Source organism: Calypte anna, chromosome 1 (genome assembly GCF_003957555.1).
Source record: "Calypte anna isolate BGI_N300 chromosome 1, bCalAnn1_v1.p, whole genome shotgun sequence".
In the NCBI taxonomy this organism is placed as follows: Eukaryota; Metazoa; Chordata; class Aves; order Apodiformes; family Trochilidae; genus Calypte; species Calypte anna.
This window is the reverse complement of record NC_044244.1, coordinates 29,876,760-29,895,626: the sequence shown is the minus strand read 5'-3', so window position 1 is coordinate 29,895,626 and position 18,867 is coordinate 29,876,760. Positions and strand designations below refer to the sequence as shown.

Here is an 18,867-nt window from a genome sequence, read left to right as displayed (position 1 = left end):
AGAATGTTATTCAGCTTTTAGGATATTGCAGACTGCCACTCTTGAATAAGAGAACAAACCAGTCTGATTTGCTACTAGGGTAAAACTGGGAGAAGGGAGAACCCTTCTGTGTCTGAGTGCTGACATATTCAGTGTTCACACAGCATAAGCTCCCCTACCTTGCTGTTTAAACTCACATTGGTGGGCTGTATTGGTCCCAAAGGGAAGCAATTGAATTAATTTCACTAAGGCAGACACACAGGCAGTTCTCCAGGAGCAAGAATGACCTTTTTGGTAGCCCCATCATCAATACTTTATTTCAACACATTTTCACTGCAGCTGAAAGCCTGGGTTCCCAGGAGGAATCAGCAATTTGAGTCAGCCACTGCTTTCATAAATCAAGCTTTCTTTGTCAAGAACTAACTAAATGTCAGTGCTAGCTGGCCAGGTGTTAGGACACGAAGGTGCAAAGAAGAAGTTGTGATCCCTCTGATAATAATGTTGCCCTTGTGGCATGGGTAATACTCTATCTGGACGTTTATGGAAATATTCTCAATATTCTCACTAGGTTTTATCTTCAGTGTCAATATAATATTTGTCTTATGGGTTGAAGATAGTGATTTGGCATGTGCTGTCTCAAGAGATTTAAGTGATACAAAGTGACTCTGTTAAGACGTGTGCAAACAAGCACCAATTAAGCAGCAATTTCTAAGCAAATGAAAAGCCAAGGAAAAAGAAATATGGGGATTGAGACTTGTATGCAGGGGTGGCAATTATTATAATGCTTTGACCTTTTCTACAAAGTGCCAGCAGCTCTTTATTAAACATACACAGAGGATAACAAGTAATTAGAATTAAATTACAGATACCAGGAAACTATTTTCATTGCTGATAACCCTAGTCACTGACAGCGGATTGCTTTCAATTTGATTGATTATAGCTCCAAATTTTGGAATGTGTTGCAACTGCAGATGGGGAGGAAGATTAGATATTTTATTAGTCTTACTACATCACATTTTATTGGATTGAAGCCTGTGACTTTGTGTCTCAGATAGAAAATAAACCCTGAAAAGGTATGAGGAGACAACCTAAAATCCATTGCAGTATGGAAAGTTGAACAGTGCAAAAAGCAATTGGTTTCTCTGCTGTCAGATCTTTCATCTGTGAGAGATTCCCCTACTGGGCTTAAAGACATAATAAAATGGATTTCTTTTGTCACTTCTTCAGTATGCTCTAGTTGGAGCTGATTAGATTGAACTGTTGGTGGATGGTCTTTTAGAGACTCTCTGTGATGGGGAACAACTTCCAGGCTGTACTATTCTCAGATTTCAAATCTCACTTTTCCACTTCCCACCTGAATGAGCCGTATGAGCTTCTTGCTGCATTCAGTGTCCTCTGAAGATGCCTTGCTTGTGCAAGTGGTACAGCTTACAGAACTGTAGAAGGAACAATGCTGAATTACACTGAAGAGAAACTAGGCCTGCCTTGATTTCTCTCTTGGGGAACAAAGAATTTAAAACTCATGGGGATTAGAATGTGTTTTTTTGAGGGCTTGTTAGTTTTACTTTCGAAGGGGACAACTTCAAAGTAGTGGTGCTATGGAGTGCATGATAATCTTGTCCAGGCTCATCTTTTCTAAATTTTAGTTGTTTTTAAAAGAGTTCCCTCTTTCAGTGGAGAAAACATTTAAAAGCCAAGGAAGTGTGTATTCAAATCTTTTCTCTATGGTCTGCCTCAAATATGGATCTGTCTTTGTCCTCTGGACATGTGCTGACAACAGTACGGAAAGCATTCCTGTGATCAGTGTTAGTCTGAAACTTGTTTCCTTTAGCAAAAGCTCCAATTTTGAAGATTCAAGTGGAAACACCTCTGTTAAAATCACAGAAGCACAGGAGCATTTCCTTAAAGACCTTATTTTAACAGAACACCAAAACTGCACCTACGCCTTTTCCAGAAAACGGTCCCATGATGACATTGTACTGAAAATTCCTAGCTAGGGCTGGTATTCTTGGTAGCATTAGATTTTGTCAGTGCCTAAGAGAGAAATCATAGTTGCTGAATTGCCTGTTTTACACATATATTGACCTTGGCTAGTGCTGCTTCTTTGGCATGACTGAGAATATTGAATATTTTGACTAATGTACTTGAATGCAAAAATTCATAATCCCATTTTATTATACCTACAGGCAATGGAAGGCCTAAAGATTCCTTTGCTATTAGTTCTGCTCCACATTAGAGTCCTGGGTAGACCTGTGGTCTTTATAACTGTTACTGAGAGAAATGGGAAAAAAATGCAACTGTAGGGCTTCAGCCTCTTACCAGCACTTGCTGCTTTCCCCTTGGAATAAGAATTATGTTATGCATCATCTTATTTCCAGAAAAGTGGTTAAGATTAGAAAGCCATTTAGTCTTTGAGAACTATATAGGTTTGGGAAATCTTACATTTATATATATGTAAATATATATGTAAATTAACATGGTATATTACCTGGTATCTTGCTCCTTGCCCCTCAACAGGTCTTCCTTATAGTTTTTTTACACAATCTTATTGGTGCTCTGAAGGTTGTCTCTCATGTACTGTTTCATAAAAGAGAGTTGGATAAGATAGTAGATATTGCAGCCTCAAGCTTCATTGCATTAAAAAAATGGAACCACTGAGGACAGAATCCTAAAATAAGAGCTTTCGGGCCCAGTTAATATTTACTCTGCAGTTCTGTGTATAAGACCTTGATTCCTTTGATATGTTCCCTGCAATGTCTAAAAGCTTCTAAAATCAGCTGAAGGAAGCAGCTGTATTGGTTTGTAGCAGAAACCTGTTGGTTGTACCTCAGCAGCTGTTGGACATCTTGCATACCTCCAGGTCTGAAGGAGAACTCCCTAATTAATGCAGCCCCTTAGAACTTACCAAGAGTATCTGGCAGGTACCATCTGTTGTTGATACAGAATATGAGATCAACATACCTTCCTTTTCAGCAGGTACCACATTCTTTAAATGAGGCAGGTGCAAATTTAAGGGCTGCAAGTCCAGAATGCCCAGTTCAAATAAGAATCTTTTTTTGGTTGAAAAGTTTCATCTGTATGTAAACTCACAGTTTAGGATTTCTGTTCTGAAATATCTTGTTATTTTACAGAATCACAGAATGAGAGGGGTTGGAAGGGACCTCTGGAGATCATCTAGTCCAACATTTTCCAGGGTAAATTCACCTAGAGCAAGTCACACTGGATGGCAGCCAGGAAGGCTTGAATATCTCCAGAGAATCCATCACCTCTCTGGGCAAACTGTTCCAGTGCTCAGCTACCCTCTAAGTAAAGAAGTTCCTCTTCATTTTTAGATAGAACTTCCTATGTTCAAGTTTGTACCTGCTACCTCTTGCTCTGTCATGAGGCACCACTGGAAAAAAACCCCAACAATATTTGTCTTCTGCTTCTGCTGTCCTGCTTGCAGAAGTAAAATCCCTTCTGTCTCTGTATGTTAGAGCAGGCTGCCTGATCACACAGAGAGCTTGGGCTCTACTTGGCCATTATGTTCCACAGTCCAGGATAATGAGTAATGGAGGCACAATAAAATCCTCAGAATGCTCCTGAACCATAATGAATGGACAAGGGATTGCTGATTGTCAGGATGTCTGGCTTTAGCTCAGAGTACGTCCAGTATTTAAATAGTACATGAAATTTCTTGTAATTCAAAAAAACCCACTCTCAGTTCAGAGTCCTACACTTAGATCTTTCTACAGTGCTGGTAATATTTAACAGAAGCTTTGTTGTTGATAGCACTTAAGGAGATAGGAAATAAAGAATCACTACTCTTTGGCAGGAAATCTTGCTAGCACTCAAAGATCCATTGAAATCTTTTCATCTTTACTCATGATCAAAAAAGGTCAACAAATAAAGTGACTTTTTTTTTTTTTTCATCCATCCCAAACAGAGCTGTAGGCATTAAGGCTTCATTATTCAGTCTGGGAATCCAACTTTAGCATCACCAAAAAGAAGGCAGATATGATATAAGACATATTAGCATTACAATATTCTGGAGTGTGGGTGGAGTACAAAACTGGCATCTTTTCAAGAATGAGAATTAAAACAGAAACTTCATCTCTATGTTTTATAAGATAGCTATTTGAACACATTTACTGTGTCAGGAAACAACATCTCTGTGAAACTGGTTTTACTGACATCTTAAGTCTCAACTCTTCATTCTCCATATTTGCTAAGCAATCTGACAGCTGGCTTGCATGGAGTCAGGAATAAATTGTTCACAATTCTCATGTTCTTTGAAGAATGATTACATCAGCCAATAGGATAGGTTTACTTAGGACAGAGAAGAAGAGAAACCAAACTTTCTGTTTAGAAGAGTTTGGGTTCCCAATCAAATGCATTCCTTCCTGTTTTGTCTTAAGCATAAAGTATTCAGGTATCTTCATCTTGTCATCTTGTTTACTCCCCAGAAGTAATTGAGAAACTTCAGATGTTTCAGAGAAGGAAGCTTGTCCACCACTCCAACCCATTTCTTCCAACAGCATTTCTCAATGGCCAAGTCTTTTCTTCACACAGATAACACTCTAACTGCTGTCAGAACAACACTATTGGGAAACCATGTCTGGGGAAAAACCTTTTTGGAGGTCCTGCCTGTAAAACTGTAAAACTGGATAGCTGCTCTTTGGAGTAGGGAACATTACACATTCCCATCAGCTGTATCAGAATGCATCTCTGAGCCCTCTGTAACTACTTAGCAAAGTATACATGGGTTATTTTCTAATTGTGCCATGTTCATACTCCCTTGAAATTATTTTGAGTTTGTACTTTTTTGCCCTAAATATCATTGAGCTGCCATTATTTAGAGCTATCCATAACAGCTCCAAGATCCCTTTCCAGAATAGATCCAAAAGACTGGTTTGTTTTTCTAAAGGGTGTTTTCCTATGCACCTTACAACTGAATCTCACCCGACATATTATTGTTTACTCAATTAATATCATTAAATACTTCTATATTTCACTGTCAATTTTTGGTTTTAATACTGTCTTATCAACAGCCTTTTTCATCTCACTGTCCATTTGTTTCACCTGATGACTAAATATTGTTGGGCATCACACAGTCTGGCACAGATTCTTGGGGATCTTCCCTGGAACAACTGTGGTTTGTGACAACCTGACCATTTATTTCTGCCCTTTATTACTAACTAATAAACTATTAACCTGTGAGTCATTTACATCTTTTATTCCATGGCACGTGCTTCCTTTAAGAGCATGCATTATCCAAGAAGGGCCACGAAAGTCTTTGAATAAAGATGCATTATGTGAAATTTATCCCCCATGAAAGTATTTTTTCATTAGTATAGGATACATTTACTCTGAATATATAATATAATATTTTCAAACAATCCCCTTTCTATCTGAAACATCTTTGGACACTAGTTTTGATTATTCTGTAAAACTTCATCATTTTAGCATAATTCCCCCTTTGAAAATGAAATGACTACCACAGAGATTTTTTGCAGCTTTTAAATTCTTTTAACCTGCAAATGATGTGGTCACTGTTGGGTCACCAGTACAGAATAGATGTTCAGTAGAGACAACTTGACTGTGAGCCTGCACAGTGCTCAGGGACAAGTCAAATGGTACTTTGTCCCTTTGGGATTCTTTAAGTATCTGTTCCAAGAAGCAGTCAGTAAATCTGTTAAATACAGATTGGGTCACAACCTAGCAGGGCAATGGAAGTTCCTCTGTTCTGGAGTGTTATGCCCTTGGAGTCTCTCAAATATTGCAAATAGAGTTTAATCATTCCAGGGTGATACTGTCATAGAATCACGGAATCATAATAATGCTCAGGCTGGAAAAGACCTTCAAGATCATCAAGTCCAACCTCATCCTAACCCTATTACCCTATTTCTGATGATCCACCACTAAACCATGTCCCCAGGCACCACATCCAGATGATTTTTAAACAAATTCAGGGATGAAGACTCAACTACCTCCCTGGGGAGCCTGTGCCAGTGCTTAACAACCCTTTCTGTAAATAAATTTCTTTTGATATCCAACCTAAATCTCCCCTGATGCAACCTGAGGCCATAAATTTTGTAAACAATTTTGTCACAATTTTGTACAGCTTTAGGCCAGTATTTTTCCTGTGCAGGCATGAAATTACCTGTGCTACAATCAGCTCCTAGCTTTCCTTAACATGCATCACTACTTCTTCATCCTTGGTACTCCTCTGTCATTGCAACATTAAGTTGTACCCAGGGATGATGGTAAGAACAGGGAAAGAAAAAAGTGTGCCAGAACAAAGCTCCTGCAGTTTTTTCGTGTAGATTAGATAAATAAAAACCAGTTCTCAGTTCAGCACTAGGTAACTAATTACATTTTGTTTCTGGGATTTTTTGTTGTTTTGTTTTGTTTTGCTTTTTTGTAGGTTTTTTGGTGGTTTTTTTTTTTTCCCTGAGGCAAACATCCAAGTCTTTCTAAACTTGGTGTTCTACTGTTACAACATCCAAGCTGCTTGATTCTTAAGCAGGGTCTTGTAAATAGCCTGAAGTGAATTATTTAGTTTTGTGGTTTGTTTTGTTTTGTTTGTTTGTTTGTTTTGTTGTTGTGTGTTCTGTTTCTGTTTGGTTGTTTTCTGGGGTTTATTTTTTGGTTTGTTTGTTCTTTTTTCAAACAACATGGGAGAGATAATAATATGCCTCCTACTCTAGATATACTGGAAATATGCAACCTGTCTGTAATCCTCTCTTCTGCCTTTTCCAGTCACAAAAGATTCAAGGCACAATGAACCCTCTCCATATGGTTTTGAGAAATGGGAGAGATGGTTATGGCTGTTAAAAAAATATTAGTAACATAATAATTCACCATCCATTAAAATCCAGATTAATAAGGTTTACCAAAGTTTTCCTTGGTATGGATGATTTGAGTCCAAGTTCTTTGTAGATAATGCCTGAAGTTTGATGTGGATGAATAATGCAGGTGAGAATTTCATACATGCAAAATTTGTGTTTTTCTTGCTGTGTTATAAACACACTGCTGTTTCTGATTAGGTTAGAATCACAAACTAAATAGAAGCCTTTTCCTCATGGAAAAATTGTGAAATACACTTGCACTTACATGCCAAATGCAGACAGTGTTTATAGGGTCACCACTTGTTCTTTAAAGGAAACTGTTTTTATTTACATGGCAGCTGGACTTCATTAAGTCTCTCATTAAAAATAGCTGCTTTCAGTTTAGTAACCAGGTTGTTGAGAAATGATATTATTTATTTATGACAAAAACTATGTGAAAATTTTTACAGAAGAGTGTTTTAAACAAATGAATGCAAGTGTTGGGAACTTATTTTTTTAAATTACTTCAGCGATAAAGAGAATCCTGCTGATAATTTAATTACTGTATTTAAATAGGATTTGTGTTTGTTCCCTTTATTGCATACCTTAAACCCAGTTAGACTGAGTATATGTAGGACTTCATTTTAAATTGCCAGGTTGTATTGCTTCCAGTATGGGTTTAAGACAAAACAGAGGAAGGTGAGAGCAGCTCTTTCTTCCCTCTGCTCTGCCTAGACCAGACTCACTGAAACCACTTCTGTTAGCTACTTGTCTAAAAGCTGTCAAGGCTGGAGGCTGCTCAGCCTCCACGTGGACTTTGGTCCATTAATGATGAGTCCTTGCTGGGTGGTTTCCGTCTGCTTGCAAAGTTTCAGGGCAGCCTCACTGAATGAAGTTCTTCATCCCAATTATCTTCTGCCCTGTGGCAACAGTGGTGGACTCCAGATGCTTCAGAAGGTAGCGAGGTAGAAGATGTGGAGTTCTGAGATGATCTGACTGTTCTAGATTATCCAATGTGTAAATAAGGGCACCATAGACCCCAACCCATGAAATATACTCTCTCTTTCAAAATCTGTTATCATTGCAAATTGAATGTGAGCAGCCTGATCTAGTGTGAAGTGTCCCTGCCCAAGTAGGGGGATTGGAACTAGATGAGTTTCAAGTTCCTTTCCATCCCAAACTATTCTATGAATATTCTTGCTGGCTTTATACACTTCTGGCTACATTATTTTTTCCCCTCTCTTGCCACTTCGTGGCAGTGAGTGTTGCAGTTCATTTATGCATAGTATGAAAAGTTATTTCCTTTTATCAGACCTAAATTTCTTGCCTTTCAGTTTCATTCACTGTCCCCTGTCTTGTATGTTAGTCAGTATTGAGGACAAATGCTCTCAACATGTCTTCTCTGGAGTATATTTTTTTTGTTATATCCCTTCTTGGTGACATTCTTTAAGAGAGGAGCAATCCATATCTTTTCAGTTCTTCTTAAATGATATTTCCTTCATCCTTCCCATAAGCCTTAGTAATTTTGTAATTTTTTTTTTTCTTTTGTGACAGTGCTGCTGTTATTGCACTGTATTTCAAGGAAACCCACAATGCTGCTTATTTATACAGTGGATTTCTAATAATTTCCCTGCTGTTTTTTCACCCCAATTCATATTCAAATTAGCAACTTGTTTACTTTTTTTTTTTGACTGCAACTACACTTGGAATTGAAATGATAATTGAATTATTTTTCTTTAAACTGAATGTGCTTGAGGTGAATTGGAGGTTTCATTTCCATTGCTGATCCCAAAGCTGATTTGCTGATTTTTTACACTGATGGTGAAAGAGACATTCATGAAATTGATGAAAATATTGCTTGTTGTCTTGTGCTGATCTGTTGGACAGTTGAATAGCACAAGGCTACTTTTAATGAACTCTATTAATAAAGAGCTTGGGCCAGGCTGTTCACTGTTGTGAAATCCTATCATAGCATCATAGAACATGCTGAGTTGGAAGGGACCCATCAGGACCATCAAGTCCAGCTCCTGTACCTGAGTAGGGCAGCCCCAGGAGCACACCATGTGCCTTAGGGCATCATCCAAACTCTTGAAGTCAGGCAGGCTTGGTACTGTGACCACTTGCCTGGGGAGCTTATTCCACTGCTCAACTGCCCTCTGGGTTAAAAATCTTTTCCTAATATCTATCCTAAACCTCCCCTGATTCAGCTTCCTACCATTTCTCCAAGTCCTGTCTCTGGCCACAGGAGTGAAAAATCAATACCAGTCCCATCTCCTTCCCTTGTGAGAAAGCCACAGACTGCAATGTGGTCACCCCTCAGCCTCCTTTCCTCCAGACTGAACAATCCAAGTGACCTCAGCTGCTCCTCACAAGTCATTCCCTCCAGACCCTTCACCATCCTTGTTGCTCTCCTTTGGAGGCTCCAATAGTTTGATGTCTTTTCAATACTGTGATGCCCAAACTGCACACAGTGCCCAAGGTGAGGCCACACCAGTGCAGAGCAGAATGGGACAATCCCCTCCCTTGACTTGCTGGTGATGCTCTGCTTGATGCACCCTAGGACATGGTTGTCCCTCCTGGCTGCCAGGGCACAGTGCTGGCTCATGTACAGTTTGCCAGCATCATGTAGAATGTGTATGTAGAACTGAGCTCAGTGTACTGATATTTACACACTCCATATATCTAGCCTTTACTCTTCCAGTGTTTTCCACATTTGATAGCATAGAGCTCATTATTTCACGCCCTTTCAAAGCTTTTTTCCCAGATAAATTTTCTCCATATGGGCAGCTTTAAAAGCTAAATAAAGGCTATTCAAGTAGAAGGCAGTGTGTGCTGCCAGTTTGCCCTTGCAGAATAATTTTTGTGTACCTTGATGAAGCAGCCCTTTAAAAGTACTCTTGAATTCTTTGAAATATGATTGTTTTGAAGTCATTTACCTTTATTCACTGGAGATATTTTTTTTCCTTATTTTCTGTGCTAGACACAAGGACTATAGATGTCACTGCAACTTCAATAATTAAAATATTCCAGTTTGCCCACCCAAATAAATGATGAAACTTAAAGCACAATGTACTGGCTTAAAATAGTCTTAGAGTGTCACCCTTCACATTAAACTCTCAGCAAGTGAACTAAAAAATTGTGCTAGACAGAGACAGCAAAAGGTTTTGAAAAAAAGATTCTGCAGCTTTTCTTGTTTAACTGCACATGAACAGTTGCCCCAGACTAATGCTCTTTAAGGAGCTCAGAATGATTTTTGTTCTTACGTTTCCTGTGATTGCTTCGTTCTAACTACTTTACTCAATAGCATTCACTTATGTGTAGAAAAACTCAAAATACCATGTTTTCAAAGTTGACGTGACTTGAAAAATATTTTTTGTGAACTTTGAAGTTGTTTCTTCCTGTTCTGGTGGAGTGGAAATCAATTTGCAGCTGAGGGCTTTAATGGCTAAGAATCATTTATATCGACTGCCACAAGAACCTATTTGATGATTGAATGTGGTCTAAGAGCACTCCATGGTGATTTTTTTGCAGACATTGATGAATGTGGCACTGGAAGGCACACCTGTGCCAATGACACTGTTTGCTTTAACTTGGATGGTGGCTACGACTGTCGATGTCCTCATGGCAAGAACTGCACAGGAGACTGTATCCACGAAAACAAAATCAAGCACAATGGTCAGATTTGGGTGCTGGAGAATGACAGATGCTCTGTCTGCTCGTGCCAGGTCAGTAGAAATAGAACTTGGTGTTTCTGCAAGATAGTGGTAGGGCTGAAGGGAAGTGTGTCATGATTCAAGCCAATTTTCTGGTTTAGTTGCCTCCCCAGGTGTGCATGTGGTGCTAAAACTGGAAATAAATATATTATATGGTTTGGGGGAGAGTTTCTTTCCAATCTACCAGTGCAGAACTTCCACAGAAGGTTTATTATGTGATACTGGGAGAAGGACAATAGTACAATTTTCTAATTTTCTTAGTAGAGACACCACCAAGTGTTTTGGGGATTTTTGGTTTGTTTGGTTTTTGTTTGTTTGTTTGTTTTGTTGGGGTTTTTGTTTTGTTTTGTTGGTTGTTTGTTTTTTTTTTTTAGTGTGAATAATGGCATTTTCATGCAAAGAAACTGTCTGTCTAGACATGTTGGCACTGGTGACTGACGCCAGTATCTCTAGCAGATGGCTATAAATAGCAGAAAGTTCTGTATCTGCAGAGTAATTCAGTTTAGCTTTCTCAGATGTTAGCTGTGGAAACCTTGGTCCCAGGCTAAATGCTGCTGGAGAATGAAAGCCCCATACTCTGTTGACAAAGTCCTAAGCATTTCAGCAGCTCAAGTTTCATGGGCATGAATTTAATTTCACGCTACCTATCATCTTCCTTATGTGAATAATTACAGAAGAGAGGGAATGACCTGGGAGTTTAAAGCCAGACTTGACTAGCATGTGTATGAGAAGGACATAAATTTAGTATAATCCATTAAATTTGACTCTTGGGAAAAACACCCTTGGGTTTCATCAGTTTAGGTAAAAGCTATCTTGAAGGTTGGATGTATGAAGGACGTATGTAAGACAACAAGGACACATTTTGGTACCTACTGAGTGGGTTTTGTGGTTTCTGCCCCTCTTTGAATTATATTTTGACCAAGACATCATATGGTGCAAAACCTCACGGCTTAGAGTCATGCCCAAAAAACCAAATTTTGGTACAAGTAATGCTGGATTTGGTCAGATTTCTGCCATCCCTCTATACCTGTCTTCCAACAACAGAGTGGATACGTGATGTGCCGGCGAATGGTCTGTGACTGTGAAAATCCCACCGTCGACCTATTCTGCTGTCCTGAATGTGACCCAAGGCTCAGCAGTCAATGTTTACATCAGAGTGGGGAGCTTTCCTACAACAGTGGTGACTCCTGGATACAGAACTGTCAGCAGTGTCGCTGTTTGGTAAGGCTTCTGCTTACAGCAGCAGAGACAGGAAGGCAAAAGGATGAGAGATTCTGATCTGCGAACAGTTAATTCTCATGCACTAGCATCCACTGAATTCCCTTTGGAGGATGTGGATAATAGAAACTCGGTTTTCATGGCTATTTGTCAGTGTTGTCAAGTTCCAGTCAAAAGTGCAATTTGACACAATAGGTGTAATAGAAATTATTTAATCATGAAGATTGTTTTAGAGTAGAGTGGAGGTCATTTGGATATGGCACCTACCGAGCAACACTCGCGTTCACTCATTCAGAGACTGATGAAGCTGTATAATATTCTAAATAAATACATATTACAAATATGTATTTATTATCACAAGAGATGATTTCAAGGATGTGGGCAGGCTAAAATTTGTTTACATATTCAGACATTCTGGGTAACAGAAAACAATAATAAGACGTGATGCATTTTTCAAAATAGTGATGTTTGAAGAAAAAAAAAATCCATTGAAGCTTATGATCTTTTTCCTAGGCATGTATTTCAGAGTCTGAGAAAAAAACATAAAGCTGCTCAGGAAGTTTCCATGACAGAAGAAATCCCAAGATAAAAAAACCTAGCTTTTATCACAGGTTATCTCCAAAACTTAAAGCCTAGTCCATCTCTCAGTTTCCTTTTGTCAGAGTATCATAAGTAACAGCCAGAAACCTACTTATGTAGACACTCTGCTCTCAGTGTTACCACTGCTAAAAATCCAGTGAAATAGCTTACCAGGTGCTTCATTAAATATCTTAAAAGCACACAAAAACAACTTACAGTTTGGGATCTCAGTAAATGTCTTTTTGGCTTTTGTTTGAGATACTACTTGTGTGACTAAAACTTGCTTTCTTTCAGTTGCCAGGGATTTTTCCTGGTGATGACGTATTGTCTGCTCCCTGTACTGTCCATCGCTGCAAAAAATAAATTGGGATTTCAAGATCAGTGACTGGTTTTAAGATTGCTTTCATTTTTACCAGCATGTGACTCAAGAAGATGAAAATTGACCCAGATGAGAACTTTGTAAAAGAGCAACTTCACAATACTTTCTGCATTGGGCTGCTGGTGGCTTGACACCCTTAGTCCAGCCCCTATATTTGTAACTGTGGCAGAGGTAAACTCTGACCCATCTCCCATTGGGAGATCTCTATGGCAAGCCAGTCCAAATAGAAGTAAGAACTCAATGAAACCAAAGCTTTTGAAGCAGTTTTGCTGTACAACTGTCACGGTTTAACACTGGCCCGGCAATTAAACTGAGTAACAGACGCTCTCTATTAATCTCTCTCTCCTCCCTGATAAAGAAAGGAGAGAGAATAAGGAAGAGAGACTTATGGGTTGGAAACTAAACTACACAACTTTAATGAAACAGTAATGATAAATAGGAAAAATTACTAAATATATACAAATATACAGGAAAATGGATACCACATTCCTCCCCCCTTTTCCCCCAGTAACTCTCATGTCATCACCAAGGCTGCAGGGCAGCCCTGGGAAAGTCCAGGCTGGACTCCTGGAGTCAGCAGCAGTCGGGAACTGGAGGCAGGAACACACAGATATGGGCTGGCACGGATCAGGACCACAGGCAGACAAACGGACGGAATCCTTCCAGGATGCCGGGTGAAGGAAGGGAAGCAGGAAAGGCAGGAAGGACAGGCAGCGGGAAACTGGAAGTGTGGCTTGGCCCTCGTGATGCCTCAAATTTATACTGAGTATGACGTATATGGGATGGAATACTCTGTTTGGTCAATTCTGGCATCTATCTTGTCTGTTCCTCCCCAAAGGAGTGCTGCAGGTGGGACCTCTTTCTTCCTTCTGGAGGGTTAAAGTTTTCCTCAGAGCTGAGAAGTGTCCTTGGCTCTGCATACCAGTCTCTAGCAGTAACTATAAACATCAAGTGATATCAGTCCTAGAAGCACAAACTGTCTGAGAAACTTGCTATTAATTTCAGCAAGTGCAACTATTTACAAGAGACTTAGCTAAAAGCAAAAGTACAAGACAGAAAATCACCTTTATCCTGGCCCACACCAGGACAACAACCCTGTTAGTGCTTCTGTCACTTGCAGAAGTAGGGCTTCACAAGGAGATATCCATATTCTGTATTGCATGATGTTTATGGAGAATTTTCAGCTGCAGCTTTATGCAGTGTGTTGAAATAAGTTGAAACTATCCCACTGCCTGAACAGTGGGATAAAAAAGCAGAAAAAAGCACCCAGCTTGTTGTGTCTCCCACAGGCAGTGAGTATCAAGTGTTCTCTGCGCTGCCTTCTGAATAGGAGCAGATGGATGAAACCAGCCAGCTAGGAAACACACTGCTGAGTCAGAGGAAGGGGTAATGAGAAGAAGTAACAGTTAATCATCTTCTCTTCTTGTCATATTTATAAACAGCAAGGTGAAGTTGACTGCTGGCCCTTGCCATGCCCAGAGGTGGACTGCGAATTCAGCGTCCTCCCCGAGAATGAGTGCTGCCCACGCTGTGTCACTGACCCCTGCCAAGCTGACACCATTCGCAATGACATCACTAAAACTTGTCTGGATGAAACCAATGTCATTCGCTTCACTGGATCTTCTTGGATTAAGCATGGTACAGAGTGCACCCTCTGTGAGTGCAAGGTAAAGAAATTAAGTTGAGATGTTCCTGTCCCAGCTGGTTCTGTGGCATATAAATGTTAATGCACTGAGTCTGCTCAGTGGGTAGTTGCTGTCTACATTTATTTTAAAGCATCAGAGATAACAATAAAAGTGTGAGGCTTAATAACCTCTACTCTTGAATCTTCTAGAACGATGGTTGAGAGTTTAATGTGCTAGCAAGTCAGAAGCAGGACAACAGCCTGGGCTGCAGTGTGGGCATTGTAGTGGGCTTTGCTTTTCAAACAGAATAGCTCAGTTCAGGCTGGATCACAGTTCTTGATCTATAACTCCATATTATCTTGGAAACGTATGCAACAACAGGTAGGTATGTGAGACTAGACTTCAGACAAGAACTTTGTTCTGTGTGGTACCATAGTATTATGAGAACTGAATGAATTGATTTTTGACAACAATAATTATTTTGTGAATTAAAGAACCAGTTACAGGGTTACAGAGCCTTCTTGCTTTAAAATTAGTAGTAGGATCAACAATGTTTCCAACATTTAATAGTTTTTGTAGTCAAAGGAAAAATAAGAAAATTAGTTAAATAAGAAAAATTAAAGGCTCTTGGCTTATGCGTATGCTGGCTTCTCTTTTTAAAGATGGAAAAGAAAGGGAAATTAAAATAAGTTTTTCATTCAAAATAAGCCTGTATGGTGAATTGTATATTTCATCATTTAGTACTGAAGAATGACAGAGAGTGTCTTGATAGTAGCCAGGAAGAAAAACAGCAGGATTCATCTGGAGATCTTTAATTATTACTCAAATTCATAGTTGATTTTGGTCCTTATCCTATGTCCTTTCCAAACTCTAGTTTTCCCAAACACTTTGAAATGGTGCTCATAAAAAATAGTTGAACCTCAACACCTTCTGGGAGAGATGGGGAGTACCAGATCACATACAAGGTGTCAAACACCACTGTCTTCCTCTGCTTTGCCTCATGCAACGCTCTGTGCAACAGAAGTTGCTGCTCTTGAGTCCAAGACCTTTTAAGAGAGAAGTGGTTTGTGCCAGGGAGGCACAGGCACTTGTTATCAGAACAGGTTGGTGGTTAGAAGAAAATGATGTGACCTGACAGAGTGGATAATGATTACAAAAGCAACTGCTGACCAAAGGGTCCAAGAGGGTGATCAAGCATTGGAATGGGCTGCCCAGGGAAGTAGTGGATTCTCCATCCCTGGAGATATTTCAAAAGAGACTGGATGTGGCACTCAGTGCCATGGTCTGGTAACTGCAGCAGTAGTGGATCAAGGGTTGGACTTGATGATCTCAGAGGTTCCTTCCAACCCAGCTAATTCTATGATTCTATGAAAGAGGCTTACATGCAGAAACCTATGCTTCTGGGGTCTAGCTGGTGGCATACAAATATTCCAATGCTAGAAGTTACTTTTTTGCTTGAGCAAGCCATTAAGGGTTATTTTCCTCAGTTTCCCCACCTGTAAAATAATAATTATGTGTGATTCTTCTCTAAAGCACTTTTAAGATTCTGTGGTGGGCAATGTGCTCTCCTTGTACTGCTAATCAGTGGCAATGCAGAAATCATATGTTGGTTCTGCTGATGGCCACTCCCATCTGCCCTTCTGTCTTAAGCGAAGACTGAACCTGAAACATCAGTTAATTTGTATTCAGTGTAAACACATACACAGACTGATAAAATCTATCACTGTGTTGTGAACATACATGATTAAAACAGATACTCTTCCAAACCTCATAGATTTAATACTGCTCAAGTGTGAATCTGCAAAGCAGTGAAGATGTGTCACTTCATCCCTCAGCAAGCCAAATCATACTCAGTTCTCTTTACAGGGAAGTTTTCTTTTTGAAATACACTATGAATCTACTCATGTTGGCAGCATTTTAATGTTGTATTTTTTTTCATGCAAGCAGCCTAGTCCCTCCAGATCTGCTTAGTGCTGTGCCAAATTTGTATAGTTCTCTGTCTCATTTGCCCTGTGTCACCCCACTCTTTCCTTGCAGAACATCACATGAAGGTCAAAGCTCCAGTTTAAGCCTCTCTAAGGAAGCTGTAACAAAATTGGTTTAAACAAATCCTTTAAGAATTCAGAAACCTGGGCATCAGCTAAAGCTGCTTTAGCCACAAAACCATTTCAAATCACAAGTAAAGAAGGTGGGAAGTAGGATTGTCTAACCTTGTGTAACAGAAGGAGTGAAATAACATGTCTGAATGAATCAGACTTTGGTATTTAATCAGTCCTGGCAGTTCAGTTAACTGAATGTACATGGAGTAATTTAAAAATAGTACACACGTTTTGTTAGCATTTTAAAATCAGACTTAAGTAGTAGAGATGCAGAAAACAATTTATCCAGTACTTTAATGATGCCCATAGCCAATCTGTTCCCTTAATTGTTAATATTCTCTGAAGAATGTCTAGATCATAAAAAAAAACACTTCATGGATTAATGTAAGCTGGTGTTACAGCCAGGATGTATTAGCTTGAAGCATTTGGGGCTAAATAAAACCCAGAGTCCCTTCTGCCTGATCTAAATAAAACTCTCAGATGCTCTATCTTGTTCAAGAGGTTTGTGTACTTGACCAGGTGCCTGATACCTTTATGTTGGGAGCATTCCTCTCACTGAACCCAGCTTCTTCCAGTTTCACTGTTGTACCTTTGAGCCACAGCAAATGAAGCAATTAGAGGAATCGTAATAGCCCATTTCCTTGGGCAATGGAAGGACTTGGCAGTGTCACAAATCTGATGAAAACCTGTAGCTCTCTTTCATTTTACAAATCTGTGTGTTTGAATGGGGTGCCTGAGCCTGTTAAATTGACCTGGTTTTATGAAAAATGCTAATGGTTTCAATTCAACTTTCTGTTTTTCTTTCCATTAGAATGGCCACGTCTGTTGCTCAGTGGATCCACAGTGCCTTCAGGAACTGTGATACCAACCACCATCTCTCAAAAGCAGTTTCTGGTTAAAGAATTTTTCTTCACACAAAAAATAAAAGACCTTTAGACCAAAAATTGTAAAAAACTAAAATTCAAATTAAATTGGTTTTGTCCATCTCAAGTGCAAATATGTGATGAACTCAGTTGCTTGGATCAGAGTGGAATTGATGGGACAAAAGACAAGCTGAGATGTGTAAAGCTTTTTATGAGGTTAGGCCCAAATCTTTTGGCTACTCGTCTGTCTGACATCATTACGCAGAATATTTAGGTTAGTGTAAAGTGACACATTGTAATGCTGTACATAAAGATGTCAAGATGCAAAATCAAGTTGGAGCTCTTAGTGGGTCTTCAAAAACTTTGGGAGTTCAACGCTTGACCCGATGCAGAGATTTTTACCTAATCATATTTGGATCTGCACAAATGTGTTTGATTGCTCACTGCAGAATTTAGCAGCTATTTGAGTAAAAGGATGAAGCCTTCAGGAATAAAGAACCTAGCAGCTAAGGTGTGACATGTACAGTATGTGCGCTGATAAAAAAAAAAACCAAACCTAGAAGTTATTGTAAAAAGAAAAAAAACCTAAAAAAAAAAACCAAAAAGAAAAACCGTGATGCACAGGCATGGCTTCTTAATGTTTTCTGATGGGAAAAGTCATCAATATTTCCTTGTTTTACTGCACTTACTATTATTTCTTGATTGAATTTGTTCAGTATAAGCTTGTTATTGTGCAAATTTAAATAAATATTTCTCTTACCTTAAGTTTCAGTGTGTGCTGTCTTTTATCTTCAGGGATTCCATTTTCATGCATGTTTTTACTGTTCCTTCCTTACCAGCATTGCTGGGCACCTGGGAACCACATGCAGTATTGCTTGTCTGGCTCCTCTAAGGATGGGAGCTTCTCCCCAGCATAATCCTATGCCTATCAATTTATACCTTTGTTATTTTTCTGGGAATAGGTAAATAACTTCATACATGTGAGTTATTATAGTGAACTGAAATGAAAATTCATGTGCCTAAAGAGCAGATCCTATGTGCCAGCAGGATGCTGTCACCCAAAGTAGGTTCAGACCATTTGGGTGTGACTTGAGCCACTCAGGATTTACAGGGCATCTTCTCCAGATTCCTCCTCTCTCCAGCTGCCACAGGATGGTTTGTCTTTCTATAAACTCCACAGCTGGTCTAGTTGATTGTGTAAAGTATTATATTACATGGATATCACTTCAATATGCAAACATTATTTTCACTCCAGAATTGTTGGCACAATAAAAGAAAGGAGTCCACATGACCGAAGCTACATCAGGTGGAAACAAAATAAAGCATGAAGCAGTGCTTACAAATTATGGGCTGAAAAGGCTGAATTTGTAAGGAATGCATCACAGTTCCGTGACAAAAAGTGGAGGTAAAACACATCGGTTGATTGTTATGCAACCTGAAGAGGTAAAACTTCCATTAATATTACCTCTGAGAAGCCCATGTTGTTTTTTACAAAATAACATTATTTTCCTGCAAATAGATGCTACTTCACAGTGTTTCATGTACAGTGGGAGATAAAACAAATGCCGTGCCACTGGTATTCCCTTGAGCCCTTATGTCTGCT

The 18,867-nt window shown here is 39.3% G+C and overlaps 1 protein-coding gene across 1 annotated transcript in view; it reads left to right on the top strand.

The window, feature by feature from the left end:
- Positions 1-18,029, top strand: part of NELL2 (neural EGFL like 2) — a 147,726-nt gene extending 129,697 nt beyond the window's left edge. The window contains exons 17-20 of the mRNA XM_030463366.1: positions 10,320-10,513; positions 11,546-11,722; positions 14,120-14,344; positions 17,213-18,029. Of these exons, the coding sequence (XP_030319226.1) occupies positions 10,320-10,513; positions 11,546-11,722; positions 14,120-14,344; positions 17,213-17,263 (647 nt within the window). The 3' untranslated portion in view covers positions 17,264-18,029. The remainder of the gene's footprint in view (positions 1-10,319; positions 10,514-11,545; positions 11,723-14,119; positions 14,345-17,212) is intronic.
- Positions 18,030-18,867: the final 838 nt, after the last annotated feature.